This window comes from Schistocerca cancellata, chromosome 1 (assembly GCF_023864275.1).
Source record: "Schistocerca cancellata isolate TAMUIC-IGC-003103 chromosome 1, iqSchCanc2.1, whole genome shotgun sequence".
Taxonomy (NCBI): Eukaryota; Metazoa; Arthropoda; class Insecta; order Orthoptera; family Acrididae; genus Schistocerca; species Schistocerca cancellata.
The window spans coordinates 1,093,969,800-1,093,990,218 of record NC_064626.1 but is presented as its reverse complement, the minus strand read 5'-3'; the positions used below and the strand labels follow the sequence as shown (position 1 = coordinate 1,093,990,218).

Sequence of the window (20,419 nt, the reverse complement as noted above, 5' to 3'; positions counted from 1 at the left end):
ACATGTTGTTTGATGGGAACCCATTAGTGTTTTTCATCTAATAAAATTCCTGAATCGCAAACGGTACATTGCACAACAGTTCCACCATTTTCTATGAAGTCTTGTTTGAACTCCTGAGTCAGAACAAAAAATCGGGCACTGGACTCCACCGGCATGATAAAAATGTAGTAATACACTCGGTTAGTAACAGACGTACCCTCACGAACAGCAGGCAACTCATTCTGGTGAAATTAAAAGTATAGAATAAAATACAATTGTCATTTGCATTGTTGCGGGGTATTTATAGCGGTAAGCTGAGAGAAACAGGATTCGTCGTATAAACATTTTTTTTTTTTCGTTGTTGCAGGTTTGCTTTCAGTCTCGCATTTACTGAAGGCAGTACGCATACTATTCCTAAGCTGAGGAGAAGTAACTGAAAGTTAAATGTTTTACATTGATTTGAAATCGTGTATAAATGGAATTAAACTCAATGTAATTCCTCTCTTATAAATAGTAAAATCCTATCAGCAAGATTACTGAAAAGCTACAGTACAATTAAAATGAGAAAGAGGGCTCTTACGTACATTGTTAGAGGAAAGAGGTGATAGAGGTCCCAAACAAGGGAAAAAGGGCACGATAAAAATGTGTGTTTTCGCAACTAAGGGCAATGGTAATTACACTTATGGTGAACTTAAGTAGATAGGTAATTTGAAGAATACGGTTTTCCGTTTAAGTTTCAAGCTTTTGCTTTTGAAGTAGATACTGGACACCAGCACAAACTTCAGTAAATATATTTCAGAATTAAGCTGCACGGGGAGAAACTTCCAGTTAACTACGCCAAGTAGTCTGGACAAAAGGATGCCAGGACATAGTATATTTTATAGCTTTCTTTCGTCGACAAACTATCTGGCTTCTAATGATACTAACTAGCACGTAGTTCTTCAGAATGGGAGCGGAACAGATTTTAATAGATTTTACAGCATTAATTAATTTATTGACTCCAACATCAATCTCTTCCCTGCAGACTGACAGTAACAGTGTAACTTGTACGGGTGAAGGATGAATTTTGAAGATGAACAACGCTGTGACAAAAATGCAGAGTACGGCAACAATGTTCCATAATAAGGCATAGAGGCTGGGTGGCGCAGACGCTTTCGACGTGGTCCAAACTGTGGTCGAACAAGTGTGAATGACGAAGAACTAAATGGCAGACCATCTCCCGGTGAAGTATCGGGAATCAAATGGTTCAAATGGCTGTGAGCACTATGGGACTTGACATCTGAGGTCATCAGTCCCCAAGAACTCAGAACTTTACCTAACTAACGTAAAAACATCACACACACACAATCCCGAGGCAGGATTCGAACCTGCGACAGTTGCGGTCGCGCGGTTCCAGACTGAAGCGCCTAGAACCGCTCGGCCACCCCGTCCGGTTTATCGGGAATCATTCCAACTGTCTCTGGCCAATCCAGATGACTTCTTTAATCACCTAATTACCATGTAAGAGTGCTATATGCGCCGTTATAGCCCCGAGACAAGGGAAAAAAACTCGCAGTGGGAACATGTCGATTCACCATCACCGGGAAAAGGTGAAGTCCAAATCGGCGTCGGACCGAGTGACGCTAAGCTTTTCTGTTTAGGACTGTTATTGTGCGGTGTTAACACATTATGCTGGTCAGGAGCAAACCATCGAAAGTGCACACTATCGAGATCTCATTATGAGTATACGGGAGGCAGTGAAGTCGAAGAGTCAGGGGAAAATGCCCAAGAGAGTGTTTTTGCTCCACAGCAACGCCCCATCTCTCTCCACCCAGGACACAGTCACACATGCTGCTCCTGTGGTGTATCAATTTTACCATACTGCATGTGGCCAGGAGAAGTCTACTAGTATCAACATAGGCCATAATTTGAAGAATACATTTCTAGGTAAGTACAATTGGTGCACAAAATAGTGAAGTAGTGAAATGGGGACTGTTCGAAAAACGGAAAAGAAGAGAATCGCAGCATTTGAGATGTGGTATTAAAAGACGAATGCTGAAAATTAGGTGGACTCAGAAGGTAAGGAATGAGGAGGTTCTCCGAAGAATTTGAGAGGAAATGAATATAGCCGGCCGCTGTGGCCGAGCGGTTCTAGGCCCTTCAGTCCGGAGCCGCGCTGCTACTACGGTCGCAGGTTCGAATCCTGCCTCGGGCATGGATGTGTGTGACGTCCTTAGGTTAGTTAGGTTCAAGTAGTTCTAAGTCTAGGGGACTGATGACCCTCAGATGTTAAGTCCCATAGTGCTTAGACTCGTTTTTGAAATGAATATATGGAAAACAGTGAAAAGAAGGGGGGAGAGGATTTTAGGATAACTGTTAAGAAATAAGGGAATAATTTTCATGGTATTGGAGGGAGCTGTAAAGGGTAAGAACGGTAGAGTATTTTTATTTATTTATTTATTTATTTATTGTTCCGTGGGACCAAATTAAGGGGAAGTCTCCATGATCATGGAACGAGTCAATACATCAAATTATAACACGATGGTAGAAACAGATAAAATGAAATATAAGAAACATATTCAGGCGACAAGTAGTAAGTTTAAATAAAGAAAATGAACACTGTAACACTGGAATTTGCTTAATTTTTCAGCTCTTCCAGGAGCTCCTCGACAGAATGGGAGGAGTGAGCCATGAGGAAACTCTTCAGTTTAGACTTAAAAGTGTTTGGGCTACTGCTAAGATTTTTGAGTTGTTGTGGTAGCTTATTGAAAATGGATGCAGCAGAATACTGCACTCCTTTCTGCACAAGAGTCAGGGAAGTGCATTCCACATGCAGATTTGAATGCTGCCTAGTATTAACTGAGTGAAATCTGCTAACTCTTGGGAATAAGCTAATATTGCTAACAAGAAACGACATTAAAGAAAATATATACTGTGAGGGCAATGTCAGAATTCCCAGACTATTGAATAGGGGTCGACAAGAGATTCTCGAACTTACACCGCATATAGCTCGAACAGCCCGTTTTTGAGCCAAAAATATCCTTTTTTAATCAGAAGAATTACCCAAAAAATAATACCATACGGCATAAGCGTATGAAAATATGCGAAGTAGACTACTTTTCGTGTTGAACTGTCACTTATTTCAGATACTATTCTAATGGTAAATAAAGCAGCATTTCGTTTCTGAACAAGATCCTGAACATGGGCTTTCCACAACAGCTTACTATCCATCCGAACGCCTAGGAACTTGAACTGTTCCGTCTCGCTTATAATATGCCCATCTGTGTGATCAAAATATCGGTTCTTGTTGAATTGTGAGTTAGAAACTGTAGAAACTGAGTCTTACTGTGATTTAGCATCAAATTATTTTCCTCAAGCCACGAACTTATTTCATGAATTACATTATTTGATACTGTTTCAATATTACACACAAGATCCTTCACTACCATGCTGGTGTCATCAGCAAACAAAAATATTTTTGAATCACCTGTAATACTAGAAGGCATATCATTCATATAAATAAGAAACAGCAGTGGCCCGAGCACCGACCCTTGGGGAACGCCCCACTTAACAGTGCCCTATTGGGACTGAACATCACTACCACTCTCAATATTGCGGAGAATTACCTTCTGCTTTCTGTTCTTAAAGTGAGAGGTGAACCAATTGTAAGCTACTCCCCTTACTCCATAATCGTCCAACTTCTGCAGTAATATTTTGTGGTCAACACAGTAACAGCCTTTGTTAAATCAAAGAAAACACCTAGCGTTCGCAACCTTTTATTTAATCCGTCCAAAACCTCAGTTGTTAAACCATTTCTAAAACCAAACTGTACATTTGACAGCAAATTATGTTAATTTAAATGCTCTAGTAACCTTTATATACAACCTACTCAATAACTTTAGCAAACACCGATGGCATAAAAATAGGTCTAAAATTGTCAACATTATCCTTGTCTCCCATTTTATAAAGTGGCTTCACTACAGAGTACTTTAATCGGTCAGGAAACCGACCACTCCTAAAGGAAAAGTTACAGATATGGCTAAGTATTGGGCTAACATACATAGAACAATACTTCAGTATTTTGCTAGATACCCCGTCATATCCATGAGATTTCTTGGTCTTTAGTGATTTAATTATTGAGTCAATCTACCTCTTGTCAGTATCAAGGAGGAGCATTTAAGGTAACAGTCTCGGAACACCTTTTTTTAAGAGCGCTATATGATTCCCTGTTGGGACTAGGTTTCTATTTAGTTCACCTGCTATATTCAGAAAGTGATTATTAAATACTGTAAATATATGCGACTTCTCAGTAACACGGACATTCCCACTACGCACTGATTCTATATCCTCGACCTGTCTCTGCAGACCAGCCACTTCCTTTACGACTGACCATATCGTTTTAATTTTATCCTGAGACTTAGCTATTCTATCTGCATACCACATACTTTTTGCCTTCCTAACAACTTTTTTAAGCAGCTTACAATACTGTTTGTAATGGGCTCCTGCATTTAGATTTTGACTGTTTCTAACGTTTTGATATAATTTCTACTTTGTTCTACAGGATATTCCTATCCCTCTAGTCAGCCAACCAGGCTGCCTGTTTGTGCTAGTACCCTGTTTTGAACGTTCTACCGGAAAGCAACTTTCAAAGAGCAACAGAAAAGTCTTGAGAATAGCATTATATTTATCGTCTACTGTATCAGCACTATAAACATCTTGCCACTCTTGTTCCTTGATAAGGTTTACAAAGGTCTCTACAGCAACTGGACCAGCTTTCCTTAAAAGCTGATAACTATATTTAACATGTGTTGCAGCATAAAAATCTTTTAGAGTTACAATTTGTGCATCATGATATGAAAGGCCATTCACCTTTTTGCTAACATAATGCCCTTCTAGTAATGAGGAATGAAAAAAATGTTGTCTGTGGTTGTTCTACTATTCCCTTGCACTCTTGTTGGAAAGAATACGGTTTGCATAAGATTATATGAATTAAGGAGGTCAACCAGCATCCTTTTCCTTGCACAGTCACTTATACAATTAATATTGAAGTCACCACATATAACTAACTTTTTGTATTTCCTATAAAGTGAACCAAGAACCTCCTCTAGCTTTGGCAAAAATGATGTGAAATCGGAGTCTGGGGATCTATAAATAACAACAGATAGAAGTTCAGCTCTACTAAATTCAGCCACACCTGCACAACATTCAAACACCTTTTACATTGCAGTACTTTGAAACATCAATTGACTCAAATGGGATGCCGTTTTTCACATGCATGACTACTCCCCCACACCGCTAAGAGCTCCTAGAAAAGCTGCCAGCCAACCTGTATCCAGGTAAAAGAAGCCTCTGAGTTATCTCCTTATTTAAGAAGTGTTCAGATATACCAATAATTACAGAGTCAACATCTATAAGCACTTCACTAACTTTATCTCTAATACCTTGTATATTTTGATGAAATATACTAATTCTCTCATTACTGGGATACCTAAGCTTTATCGAAAGTGGTTCGTTAGAGACTTCCCTTAAGCAGGAATACCTATCAGCTGACTTCAATCTAAAAAAGGTGCAGCTCTAACACCCACTAGTACAGGAATTTTCCCATGAGTGATCCCACCACCCCCACCTATGCTGTCACCTATAAGCTTTGCCAACCTCCCCTTCCCATACCTGTTGAGGTGCAGGCCATGTCTAGTGAAACCCGTCCTGCTGATAGACTCCACCGACACCACTGAAATGTGACCCAGAGATTTGAATGCATCCAGCAAATAATTGAGGATGTAGGTAGCAGTTGCTACTGTGGGGTGAAAAGGTTATCACAGGAGAGGAATTTGTGGCGATCCACATCATATCAGTTAGAATATTAGTGACTCAACAAAAAACAAAAAAAAATTACATGTATTCTCCTGAATTTTGTTTTATGATCCTTAGGCCGTGGTCCAAGGCTTATTTCCGGGCGAAATAGGAGCGCCAGTGTTATTATGAAGTGCGATGCAGTGTTTCTTCAGACATATATGCATGAATTTTGGGGGTGACCGTAATTCGTGCACGGATATCCCAAGCGGTTAAGGTGACCGTTCGCGTAATGCGGGAAATCCAGGTTCGAGTCCCCGTCTGGCAAAAATTTTCGCTGTCGTCAATCTAAGAAACAGCCTAAAGTGATACTTATTCGCAACTGCGAATAGCTTTCTTGTTTATTTCTGTCCATGACGTTTCATCTCCTAAGGCTGGAGACACAATCAAAAGTTATAAAGGCTCAGATAGCAGTTTAAAGTTTCGTGCCACAATGCTGTCGACATCGTCACAAACTATAAAGAATCAAAGAGCAGTTTCAAACTGGTGTCTAAGTGTTTCTGGTCACTTGTCTCCACTATTATGAGACGACATATTACCCACATAAATAATCCTTGGTCCACGGCCTAAGTTCCAAAAACCAAAAGTCACGAAGGAAGCAAATACTAGCTTTGAAAGCCTACCAAGATTTCCGCCAAGTCATCCATCATTGAAAAAAATAATGTGCCGCATTGAAAACTGAGATGATAATTGACTGTGTATTGTTCATAGGGCACTTACCATTACGATACATTGTAACACCGCCATAGCACGTATAACACCTCGAGTCGATGGAAAGGAGTCGGATTCAACATGGTATAGCTTATCCAGACTTCCTCTTCCTTAAATCATAGTGAATGAGCCTCTCGCATTTGCCAGTATGAAGGCACACACAGTACTCTTGATAAGAGATGCCCTTTCTGAGGGTATTCCCACCGCTGCTCCAATTGCTCTGCTGTCATATTGCCTTCCTTTATTCGTCATCGAAGTGCAAATGTGGAATGGAACAACTCGTGACAATGATACGGATAGTGAGATTACTGTGACTTTTGATGTCAAGAGGCCTGTTCAGAATTCACTAATACAGTCATTGTGAGCTAAAAACACTTTATTTACAGAAAAATAGAAGATAATGGTGCTAATTATGATATTTACACACACACACAACAGAAAATATTATCAAGGACCCAAGTTCTACATATATACAAATAAACAGTATATACAAAAGACCATGCCTATATTCAATTAAGTCATACAATACAACTCTAGCCTTGCATCGTGTGGATGCATAGTCACACAGGCTGAAAGCTACAGCTACGTTAAGTAAGGCACAAAAATTAGTTATTATTGTTTGTGCTCTGTATAAATTTCCAAGTGATGCAAATCTATATCGGCGCCATTGTTATAAAGAAGCTGTAAAATTATTTTAATATCTGCAGAATAAGACATTAGTAACGTTTGCTCTCACCATATAAAGTATATAACTAGTTTGAGCAAATATACATACTAAAAAATACATCTCTTAAAAGTAGTTATTTATATACTCTATTAAATACTCTTATTTCTATGTACAATTCATGGACGGAATCAGATAACACAGCTTGTACAGATCACTGCACTCTGTGGGCGGAATCGTTTTGTACTATTCAGAAAAAGTGAGCAAAATAAATGGTGCTTTTCCTACATCTAAATCTACAATGTACAGCTTCCCTTTGCCCTTATTTGATGATTTATTAAATATCATTAACACATTCAGGAACTTACAGATTAGAATCTACGAAAATGACTCATGAGTGAAACATATGTGTAAGTAATATAGTGGTTTTTCTGATTCATGTAGCTCACATGGAACATTTGAACCTAGCTCTGATGATTTATCGCGTTCTGTCCCACCTGTAAAACTACATAGAACACATGACAAAGGGAAACCGTGTTTCTAATCCTACGTAAGTGATCATTTGGCTCCAGGCTGTGCCTGACTACTTCTGTGATGTATATATACTTCGTACTACATGTAACAAAAATACATTTTCCTATTGCATACTTTATTGCAGTGCACCAGTATGTATCTATATGTGCTATACTAGTTATTGCTGTTATACTGGCAAATATCTACATATTTTCCTCTAAATACTGCACGTTTATTTAACAAGACATATAGCTAGATATACATTTGAAGTTTTATGTAATCTCTATGCAGTTAATCTGTATTCTGAAGATCATTGTACAACTCTTACAAGTAACACGAAGTTCATTGTATGTTTGCTATACGATTGGATATTAAAACAAACCATCCGCTATTTACAAAGCATATTTGCAGGAGGCTAGGGCACACTTTCTCAACATAACTACATTTGATTATATGTTATGGTGACACCCTTTGTATCTGTGTGTATTGTTACAAATACAAAAATATTAATCATAGAACAGTTGAAATAGATAAGGGTTCCAATGCAGTTTGGTAAAAAGTACTCAACAGACACTATATTCTGTTTGTATCGTGGTTATGAATAATCGCTACATACATTCAGCAAGATCACTGTGTATACAGAAGGAGACGATGACTGACATTTAATGATCTTTTAGGCTATTTACAAGGCTTTGTAATTTGTCGTCCGTGGACCGTACAGAGTGATTCAATAAACATTGGCTTTGAGTTAAAACCCTTTAGACTTAAGCAAAATCTCAAAAAATAAGATGCTGTTTACATCTGTACGAAGCAAAGTACCATTTGTCATATGTACTTTTTTCTAAGCTGTTTCACTTTCCTGTATTCTGAAATACGTACAACACATTGCCCATATCAGCTGCTGATGACGATGTGTATAAGCATTGAGAAAGAGCGCCAGGAGAGACCATTTTAGTGGCAGTCCATCTGAAATGTAGCATGCAGCATGAGCTTCATGGGTTTTATATTTACTCTTTGAATAGTGCGTTCGGTTACCAACTTACAGATAAATCGTATGCAATAATCAATGATTATTTCATAATGGAGTTTCGATAATGCGAAATCAAAATTATTTTCCATTGTAATTAGACAAAGTATGGGACCACAGTTTATTGAATCAGATGATGTTGGTGCACAGTTTATTTTAGCTTACGACTCAAGACAGAAAAACATTATAAGTTCTACTGTGAAATGATGAGACGTTAGCACTTCCAATAAAAGTAATGAGTCATTTACATATCCTTCTGACTGTGAGACTAAAATTTGTGTAAAGATTATTAAGGTTTTGCAAAGAAACTGTACTGACTGTATATGAGCATGGTACTCCGTCAAAAAAAGACAGAGATGGGTCATAATTTTATAAATAAGTAAAAAAGGTAAGCTATTTTCTCAAACCGCTTATTTTTATATTAGTAAAGAGCGCTGCGTAAAACAGAAAGAAAGAAAGCTACGATTACTACTCAAATTATTCTAATTCTACATAAGATAGTAGGAATGTCGGTGAGTCTTTGCTCAACTCCAAAAACATCCGAATAAAGGTAATCCGACAAAAAGTATGTGGAATATTGACGGCTGGGACATCCCAAATTCGTTCAGCTGCCTGCATAGGGATAGCTCCCTTCATTCGCACAATTTGACGCATGTCGTTGTCGAAGCGTGAGTGTTGTGTATTCCATATGAACGCTTAGTGTATGGAACTGCAGTGAGCGCATGTGCCATCTCTGTGATTTTTACGATTACACAAGAGAAGGGAGAGGGTGAAACGCTATGCAAGAATGAAGCCTACTTCGCTCGAATAGCACCAAGAGGGACACAGAGCTTAGCGTCCCCATCCAGACGTCTGATCACTCGGTGAACAATGTCACATTCCACGAGGCACTGCACACAGTTTTGGAATTTAGTACTGGGCAATGGTACAAAATTTGGCTATGAAAAAATTGCGTCAACATCTTTCTGCCCTTGCTGGCCAAAAATAGGCTTTCCGCTACCAGGACTCGACTGTACCTCAGTCGACTGCCACCGTAAAAGCTTCCGCTAGCGAGAAGTCTGTAATTACACAATGCAATGAAAGCCAATCACGTAAAGCTGAATCCTGTGGCGAAGAGATAGAGAATTGCGTTCTAGCATAACCGGAGAATTTGTTGCTCGTTGCTCAGACAGGAAATAGCGACACATCTTCAGTAAGATAGAACGGCGGAAAGAAGTAAAGCATTGTTAAAAAGTGAGATGAATTAATGTTCTAACCGGGACTGCGAAATAAAGAATGGAAATATACAGGGCAGTCAAAAGAAGCTGGTTCAGGAGATGTTTAAAGTTATTACTTGCACAGATAATAGACATTGCCATTTTGTAACACTTTACTGTCCTCCGCTTGAACTATATTTTATGCACATAAGTGTAACAAAAGTATAATGCCGGTTATCTGTTCTAGTCATACTTACAGACTTTGTGGATCAGTTTCATTTTGGCTACCTTGTAATAACTATGGTAGTATAAGAAAAATTGAGTTTCACAACAGTACTTTTCTATTAAGCCTAAACTTGATACATTGCACTAACTAGCACAGCTTCTGAATATAAAACGTTCAGTAACTATTGGAAACAATTTCTCGCTAATGTTAAATCAGCCTGAAGCATCAGACAAATGTAACGATAATCTGAGAATGTGCAGGATGTGCCAGAAACGTTACGACAAACTTCAAATGTCTCCAGAGGGTGTTTTGAAGAACAAATGGAAGATAGGAACCAATGTCCGGAAAAATGTGACTTTGTACGCTGACGGACCGTTGGCGGAACGTCTCGCAATGTTTTTTGTTATTCTGTGATCGCCACTGATTGCCCCTATCTTCAGTTGGGGAGATGCTGCATTTACAGGCGCTGTCTCCTTCCTATGAATGCGATGCTCTGTTGTCTTTGTTTTAGACACGAGTTTCCATCTGCAGTTTATTTTTTTTTGCCTCTATGCCGAAAAACACTGTAGATTTTAGAGGGTACCAGGAGGAAAATAAACTGCGGATGGGAACCCGTGTCCGAAACCGTCGTCCATCGAGGCAACAGAACATCGCACTCATATGAGACATGGCCTTTCTATGCAGCAGCCAACTCCTTCTTTTCCATTGGCGATCGTGGCAATCGGTCGTGATCACTGAATAACAAAATGGCTCTGAGCACTATGGGACTTAACATCTCAGGTCATCAGTCCCCTAGAACTTAGAACTACTTAAATCTAACTAACCTAAGGACATCACACACATCCATGCCCGAGGCAGGATTCGAACCTGCGACCGTAGCGGTCGCGCAGTTCCAGACTGAAGCGCCTAGAACCGCTCGGCCACCAGGGGCCGGCTACTGAATAACAAACAACATTCCAAGACGTTTAGCCTACGGTCCGTCAGCATCCTAAAGTTTGCTGCCAAAAGGGTAGCCTAGTCAGCAGGCGCCGGCTCCTATAACGTCGATGCTGTGTAGCGTCGTTGGTTGACGTTTCCAGACACGGGCTCCCTTGTTCAATTTTTAGTCAGGGCACCCTCCACAATCCCTCAAAATCTGTCGAACATTTCTGCGACACCCTGTATACTTCGTGCAATGTCCTAAAAACAGCAGATACTAGACAACAATCAATTAAAGCATACTGCTAGAGCCCTTTTTCTGCCAGGCGTTGTAGCTCGGTAATGGACAGTGTTGCCAATCCACATAAAGGTGAGAGCACTATCACCTGACGATAACATCGTCGACTGCAGAAACAGACACAGACATGTCGCCTTGTGACCGATATTAATGTCTCGTCATCAGTGCCAAGAGAAGCTGAAGAACGCGACATGAAATTAGTTGCAAAAGCGAGACTCGAGACTGGTATGTGCTTTACTGCCACTTGACCTTCCCCCTCCAACCCCCCCCAACACCCTTGTTTTTGACACTATGTAATTGAGGTCTCCACTACATAGTGCAGTATAGCCGTTCCCGTTGTTTAAATATATTCCACGTACAGTAACTTTTTGTATGTTTCCTTGTAGATCGAATGCTCTCACAGTCTCTAAATTTATCGTTTCTGAGGACCTTCAGCTGCTCATGAGGATAATACTTATGTTACTATTAGTAGGTAGTGACATTGTCCTTTCTAGATGTTACGTGCTCAGACATTCGATAAGTCAAAGAAAAGTACATAAAAACCTGTCCAGAATTCATGCTTTCGAAATGGGCTTCAGTGATTCGAGATGAAGATAAGAATAGATGAGCACACTAGTAACAGTATAAAAACATTACTTGTATTAATTTAGAATGTGTGATATTAAATATGTACATTTGCAGAATGGGAGGGTGACTGGGACCCATTGAAGTGTGTAACTTGATGGTCTGCCACTCGGGACTGGTACTCCGAGTCAGGGCTGGGGCTCCCGTAGGGTGGCCAGGAAGGTGTGGCAGGCGCTCTCGGCTGGCAGACACTGGCCGAATGCCTCCAGCAGCAGCGGCTCCGCCTGGACCGCCTTCTGGAAGTCCTGGAAGGACACCTTGCCGTCGCGGTCCGCGTCCAGCTTGCGCAGCGCCAGCTCCACCAGGTCCTTCACGCCCTCGTCCGGATCTTCGTCGTTCGGGTGCTTCACCAGGCAGTTCCTGCGCCCACACACACATATCTAGTTCAGTGGTAGTCAATCTGGTTATTGCCGCCCAATAGTGAACGCTCCAGCTCTCATGGTGAGAGGTAGGCAGTTAGAGATTAAAGATATTTACACTACTGGCCATTAAAATTGCCAAACCAAGAACAAATTCAGATGATAAACGGGTATTCATTGGACAAATATATTATACTAGAACTGACATGAGTTTACATTTTCACGCAAATTGGGTGCATAGATCCAGGGAAATCAGTACTCAGAACAACCAGCTCTGGCCGAAATAACGGCCTTGATACGCCTGGGTATTGAGTCAAACAGAGCTTGGATGGCGTGTACAGGTACACCTGCCCATGCAGCTTCAACACGATACCACAGTTCATCCAGAGTAGTGACTGGCGTATTGTAACGAGCCAGTTGCTCGGCCACCATTGACCAGAAGTTTTCAGTTGGTGAGAGATCTGGAGAATGTGCTGGCCAGAGCAGCAGTCGAACATTTTCTGTATCCAGAAAGGCGCGTACAGGACCTGCAACATGCGGTCGTGCATTATCGAGCTGAAATGTAGGGTTTCACAGGGATCGAATGAAGGGTAGAGCCACGGGTCGTAACACATCTGAAATGTAACGTCCGCTGTTCAATGTGCCGTCAATGCGAACAAGAGGTGACCGAGACGTGTAACCAATGGCGCCCCATACCATCAAGCCGGGTGATACGCCAGTATGGCGATGACGAATACACGCTTCCAATGTGCGTTCACCGCGATGTCGCCAAACACGGATGCGACCGTAATGATGCTGTAAACAGAACCTGGATTCACCTGAAAAAATGACGTTTTGCCATTCGTGCACCCAGGTTCGGCTTTGAGAACACCATCGCAGGCGCTCCTGTCTTTGATGCAGCGTCAAGGGTAACCGCAGCCATGGTCTCCGAGCTGATAGTCCATGCTGCTGCAAACGTCGTCGAACTGTTCGTGCAGATGCTTGTTGTCTTGCAAACGTCCCCGTGTGTTGACTCAGGGATCGAGACGTGGCTGCACGATCCGTTACAGCCATGCGGATAAGATGCCTGTCATCTCGACTGCTAGTGATACGAGGCCGTTGCGATCCAGCACGGCGTTCCGGATTACCCTCCTGAACCCGCCGATTCCATATTCTGCTAACAGTCATTGGATCTCGACCAACGCGAGCAGCAATGTCACGATACGATAAATCGCAATCGCGATAGTCTTCAATCCGACCTTTATCACAGTCGGAAACGTGATGGTACGCATTTCTCCGCCTTACACGAGGCATCACAACAACGTTTCACCAGAAAACGCCGGTCAACAGCTGTTTGTGTATGAGAAATCGGTTGGAAATTTTCCTCGTGTCAGCACGTTGTTGGTGTCGCCACGTCTGTAGCACGTCATCTTCGTGGTGTAACAATTATAATGGCCAGTAGTGTATATTAACTTTCCATAAAATTTTGACATAAAGTATTTGATAAGTATTTATTATTGTACGCTTTGAGGAGGTACGTTCGTGAAAAACACACACTATTTAATAGATGCATCATCTCCACAATTCTGAAGATACCCAATGAAATTCTGTACTATACTTTACATGAAGTTAACACATTTACTGTTACGATCTTTGGATTACATGTATCTAACATTTTTATTGAATTAAAAAAACATTATTTTCAAGAAATATTATAGGTAATTTTTGGTCAGAAACTATTCAAGAGAATTCTATAAAATTTTCACTGTTTAATCTCTTTGCTTATAGTAAGCTTCTCTCATGAGAGTTTTTAAATACATCCAATAGAAGAATTTCAATAATTTTGTTAACTGTAATTCCGTAAATATAAAATTAATCCAGAATTCCAAGCTCTTGGCCCCTATCTCAGCTTAGACTCAGAATTTATAAAATTTTCTCTTGAGACAACATTTAGTGAGTTTATACATATAAGTGTACAAAATTTCATAATTTTGGCCTTCATAGATACTGAGAAAAAGGTACATAATTTTTAAAAATTTTCATTTTCAAGAATTGCAAATTAAAGTTGAACCTGATGTTTTTTCTTATGTCATCTCTTCAGAATTCCCCAGATTTGTACTCAGGGTCCTCTTTCCACACAAGGCTCCTCTTCTGGTTTCTCGTTTTCTACCTTCTTTCTTTTACCAGGTCTTCAACTGACTTTGCAGCTGCAAGATGTCTTGAGTGAAATTTTCTATCTTAGTGTCCATTCTCTCTAACATCCTTATTCTCCCTATCTTTCCATCATTAAATACGAGGACTGTATCATAAGTTGCAATTCTGACAACTGTAGCAGATGAAAATGTAGTTTAGAGCATCGTTTCCATATGAGTGAATTTAGAGAGTCATTTGAATTCAGGGTTTCCCCACGAACGCACGTTTTCGTAAGTTCAGGATCCGCCAGCAACCTATACAATCTGGAAGCCTCTCCTGGGGCTGTAGGAGTTGCTATACCTCTGAGTCTGTAGAGATTGAAGTGTTGCTTCAAAAAGTGAGCGTGACAGGAAGGTCACGCCACAGATTTAATTATTTTTCAGGCACTTAATAAATGAGTTCATTATTGAAACTTTGAGAACTTATTGTCCACGAGTTCCACAATAAATAAAAAATAACCTGAAAATTGATATTTTCGGTCAGTTTCATGAACGTCCTCCCTTAACCTGCAGCAAGTCTGCTTCATTAATTTCATAATATAAAGTTACGACCCTATTTTATAAATCACCATTACTGTGTTACTTGTGGACGCATGGAGAATTTTACTAATAATGGAGAAACGAAAGTGGGTGGTGGGCAAAAAAGGTTAGCTATCCATGGTCTAATTGTAGCGGCGCACGCCTAGAATTTTACATCACATTCTCAAGTGATTACTGTAAAACTTCGTGATTTTTTAATTTAAGGAATAAAAAACACTAAGCTCTAATTCGTAGGATTTGGTAATTAATAAGTAAAATTAATAAAAGTACCAATTTATATTTCAGTTTTATGTGCAACGCGGGAGCGGCCGAGAGATGATACATACAACAACTGAAAAGAAAAGTGAGGCACATACAAGACGTGGCCGGATTTCATTGTAACTTCATGCGCATACACACCATCGGCAGGCATGTAAATGATTAGATCTGCATTATCTCACAGGTCCAATGGCCACTAGAGTGCATTAGCGTTTTTCGTTTTTATTGTTGCTACCAGACCTCATACAGTATCTATGGGGCTTGAACTGCGTCAGATATTGGGTTATCAATGGAAACGACACACAGATTCCGCCTACTTGTGTGAGAAAGCATTATCACGCCCGACAGAATGGGAAAGGAGCCTGAATGTGGATCTCCATTTGGCCGGCTGATCAGATCGTGCAATATGCAAATTTGGGAAGCATTCGGACGTGACTGTGACTTGATGCGGGGCTGCAGGAGAACGTAAGGGCAAACGTGTTCGTCGTCGAGGTTGCTGTTGATCACGACTGACCACCGCAATGGAGGATGGCAACAGTGTGGACCAGCACCTCGCACTCCATCACATCCGAGCCTGCCTTGAGGGAATAGGCAATACACTTCCTGCAGTATTCTGCGCTATCCCGCTCCATTGGTCGGAGAGTAGAGCAGCCAGACTAGGAAGTTTCCGTCTCACGCGTAGACTGCCGTTAACGCCACAGCATTAATGGCTGTGTTCGGAGTTGTCACGTAACTGGTAAGCATGTGCTGCTGATGACTTGGCTAGCAACCGTCAGTGAGTACGACGGCGACTTGCAGGAAGATGCCATTCTTCAAATGTTTCGGAGATGCACAGCGATAGTTCAAAAATGGCTCTGAGCACTGTGGGACTTAACATCTGTGGTCATCAGTCCCCTAGAACTTAGAATTACTTAAACCTAATTAACCTAAGGACACCACACACATCCATGCCCGAGGCAGGATTCGAACCTGCGACCGTAGCGGTCACAGCGGTAGTACTCCTCGAGTCATGGTGTGGAAAGCCGTTGGGTATGACTTCAGGTTAAGGCTGGTAGTGTTTGAAGGAATTCTGGCGGCACAGCGGTACGTCATGAACGTTCTGCGTCCTCATGAATTACTATAGTATTGCGCTGCCATTTATCAACAAGAAAATGTTCGTCCACACACGGCCCCTGCCGCTATGAACTGCCTAAGTGAAGTTGTGATACTCCCGTAGCCAGCAATATCCACAGCTCTATCCCATATAGTTGTAAATGCAAATGTCGTGTGACTAGGGCCTCCCGTCGGGTAGACCGTTCGCCGGGTGCAAGTCTTTCGATTTGACGCCACTTCGGTGACATGCGCGTCGATGGGGACGAAATGATGATGATTACGACAACACAACATCCAGTCCCTGAGTGGAGAAATACTCCGAACCAGCCTGGAATCGAACCCAGCCCCTTAGGATTGACATTCTGTAGCGATGACCACTCAGCTACCGGGGGCGGACTCCAGATAGATCATGTGTGGGACGTCAACTCCGTCCTAGTGCCAGTATCTGGGATATGAATATCACAACAATTTTGGGACAACTCTACTCAGAAGAGGGTACAACGGCTTTACTACACCCTTCCCAACCGAATCTGTGCCAGAGGGGGTGGAACGTCACACTGACTGGCCTCATACTGCCAAGTTCTCTGTGCAACACGGCTTTGCTGACCTTGGAGCCGCTACTTATCAGACAAGTAGCTGCTCAGTGGGCACCACTAGGTTGCGTGGGCCCCTGTTCAGTCCTCACACCATGGAAAAATCCCTGGCAATACTGGCAATACGCGGTTTTCTTTGCGGCGAGATCTATTTACGAAATTTCAATCACCAACTTTCTCTTCCGAATGCGAAAATATTTTGTTGACACCCACCTATGTAGGGAGAAATGATCATCATAATAAATAAGAGAAATCAGAGCTCGAACGGAAAGATTTAGGTGTTCCTTTTTCCCACGCGCCATTAGAGAGTGGAATGGTAGAGAAGTAGCATGGAAATGGTTCGATGAACCCTCTGCCAGGCACTTAAGTGTGAATCGCAGAGTAACTGTGTAGATGTAGATGTAGATGTAGATTAACCACTATCCTTCACATGACAGTCATCTGTACTGACCACACTCCTACGGAAGCGGACAATGATACATAGGTACAGAGATATTTTCTCTTATGATTGTGAGTTGATACGTAGTTGTATTTAAAAACTACTAACTGTTGCCAAATTGGAACCTTCCGTTAAAACCTAGTGTTTGTATGAACCCGAATGCCCTGACACGCTGGTATACGCTTGTAAAATGAGGTCGGCCGTTACAACACGCCAGTGTCTGGCAACTTAACGTTGCAGGGGTGCACTTCACCAATTGTTGCAAACATAGTTACATTGGCCATAAAAAGTAGTGCCACTTTGGTCTGCCGACTGCTTTCTTTGGAGCGCAGAGATTTTAATAGCACCGAATACGAACAGCGGCGGTTACTTTTTGGGCCACCATGCATAAGTCTACAACCGTTTTCCCATAGGTATAGTCAGCCTCCGAATCACAAAGACCAACAGTCCGGCGGTGTACGTTTACTTGTCTCAGTTTACAACTCTTCCATGTGAATCCTGCATCTTGCCAACTGCTCTTTTTCTATTGGTTACTTGAACCTTTTGTTGCTGATGCTGTTGTTGTTGTTGGTCTTACGTCCAAAGACTGGTTTGATGCAGCTCTCTATCCTCCTCTAACCTGTAAAAGCCTCTTTATTGTTGAATGGCTACTACAAACCTATATCCTTATGAATCTGCTTACTTTATTCACCTGTTGGTCTTTCTCTACGATTTTTATCCACCACACTTCCCTCCAGTACTAAACTGGTGATCCATTTATGTCTCAGAAAGTGTCCTATCAACCGATGCCTTCTCCTAGTCAGTTTATGCCACGGATTTCTTTTCATCCCCAATTTCGTTCATTAGTTCCTCATTAGCTATGTGATTTACCTATCTGATCTTCAGCCTTTTTCTATGGCACCACATTTCAAAAGCTTCTATTCTCTTCTTCTCTAAGCTGTTTATCGTCCATGTCCCATTTTCAAACTTGGCTGCACCCCCATACAAATACTTTCAGAAAAGACTTCCTGACTCTTAAATCTACACCGAAACGCCAAAGAAACTGGTACAGGTATGCGCATTCAAATAGAGAGTTATGTAAACAGGCAGAATACGGAGCTGCGGTCAGCAACGCCCATACAAGGCAACAAGTGTCTGGCGCCGTTGTTAGATCGGTTACTGCTGCTACAATGGCAGGTTATCAAGATGTAAGTGAGTTTGAACGTGGTGTTATAGTCGGCGCACGAGAGAGGGGTTGAAATGGCTCTGAGCACTGTGGGACTTAACATCTGTGGTCATCAGTCCCCTAGAACTTAGAACTACTTAAACCTAACTAACCTAAGGACATCGCACACATCCATGCCCGAGGCAGGATTCGAACCTGCGACCGTAGCGGTCCCGCGGTTCCGGACTGAGCGCCTAGAACCGCTAGACCACTGCGGCCGGCCGAGCGAGGGGACACACCATCTCCGGGGTAACGATTAAGTGAGGATTTGCCCGTATGACCATTCCACGAGTGTACCGTGAATATCAGGAATCCGGTAACACATGAATTCTCCGACATCACTGTGGATGGAAAAAAAATCCTGTAAGAACGGGACCAACTTCGACTGAAGAGATCGTTCAACGTGACAGAACTGCAAACCTTTCTCAAATTGCTGCAGATTTCAGTGCTATGCCATCAACAAGTGTCAGCGTGCGAAGCATTCAACGAAACATCAGCGATATGGGCTTTCGGAGCCGAAGACCCACTCATGTACCCTTGATGACTGCACGACACAAAGCTTTACGCCTCGCCTGGGCCGGCCGCGGTGGTCTCGCGGTTCTAGGCGCGCAGCCCAGAACCGCGCGACTGCTACGGTCGCAGGTTCGAATCCTGCCTCGGGCATGGATGTGTGTGATGTCCTTAGGTTAGTTAGGTTTAAGTAGTTCTAAGTTCTAGGGGACTGATGACCATAGCTATTAAGTCCCATAGTGCTCAGAGCCATTTTGCCTCGCCTGGACCCGTCAACACGATCATTGGTCTGTTGATAACTGGAAGTATGTTGTCTGGTCGGACTCATCTCATTTCAAATTGTATCGAGAGGATGAATGTGTCCGGGTTTGGAGACAACCTCATAAATCCGTGACCCTGCATACCAGCAGGGGATTAATCAAGCTGGTGGAGGCTCTGTAATGGTGTAGGGCGTCCACCTGAAGTGATATACGACCCCTGATACCTCAAGATACGACCCTGACAGGTGACACGTAGGTAAGCATCCTGTCTGATCACCTGCATCCGTTCATGTCCATTGTGCTTTCCGAAGGACTTGAGCAATTCCAGCAAGACAATGCGACGCCCCACACGTCCAGAATTGCTACAGTGGCTTCAGGAACAGTTTGCTGAGATGAAACACTTCCGATGTCCACCAAACTCCCCAGAAATGAAAATTATTGAGCATATCTGGGATGGCTTTCAACGTGCTGTTTAGAAGAGATCTCCAACTCATCGTGCCCTTAGGGATTTATTGACAGCCTTGCAGGATTCACGGTGTGTATTCCCTCCAGCACTACTTCAGACATTAGTCGAGTCCATGCCACGTTGTGTTGCGGAACTTCTACGTGCCCGCGGGGGCCCTGCACTATAGTAGGCAGGTGTTCCAGTTTCTTTGGCTATCAGGGTATATTCGATGTTAACAAATTTCTCTTCTTCAGAAATGCTTTTCAGGCCATTGCCAGTCTATGTTTTATTTCCTCTTTACTTCGGTCATCGCTAGTTATTTTGCTGCCCAAATAGCAAAACTCATCTACTACTTTGTGTCTCGTTTCCTAATCTAATTCCTTCAGCAATCCCCGATTTTAATTCGACTACATCCAATTATCCTTGTTTTGCTTTTGTTGGTGTTCATGTTATATCCTCCTTCCAAGACACTGTCCATTCCGTTCAGCTTCTATTCCATGTCCTTTGCTGTCTCTGACAAAATTACAATGTCATCTACAAAGCTCAAAGTTTTTATTTCT

General features: G+C 42.0%; 1 protein-coding gene across 1 annotated transcript in view; it reads right to left on the bottom strand.

The window, feature by feature from the left end:
- Nucleotides 1–6,892: 6,892 nt before the first annotated feature.
- LOC126091586 (calaxin-like) overlaps nt 6,893–20,419 on the bottom strand; it is a 129,411-nt gene continuing 115,884 nt past the window's right edge. Inside the window, exon 4 of the mRNA XM_049907074.1 lies at nt 6,893–12,348. Coding sequence (XP_049763031.1) covers nt 12,117–12,348 — 232 coding nt within the window. The 3' untranslated portion in view covers nt 6,893–12,116. The remainder of the gene's footprint in view (nt 12,349–20,419) is intronic.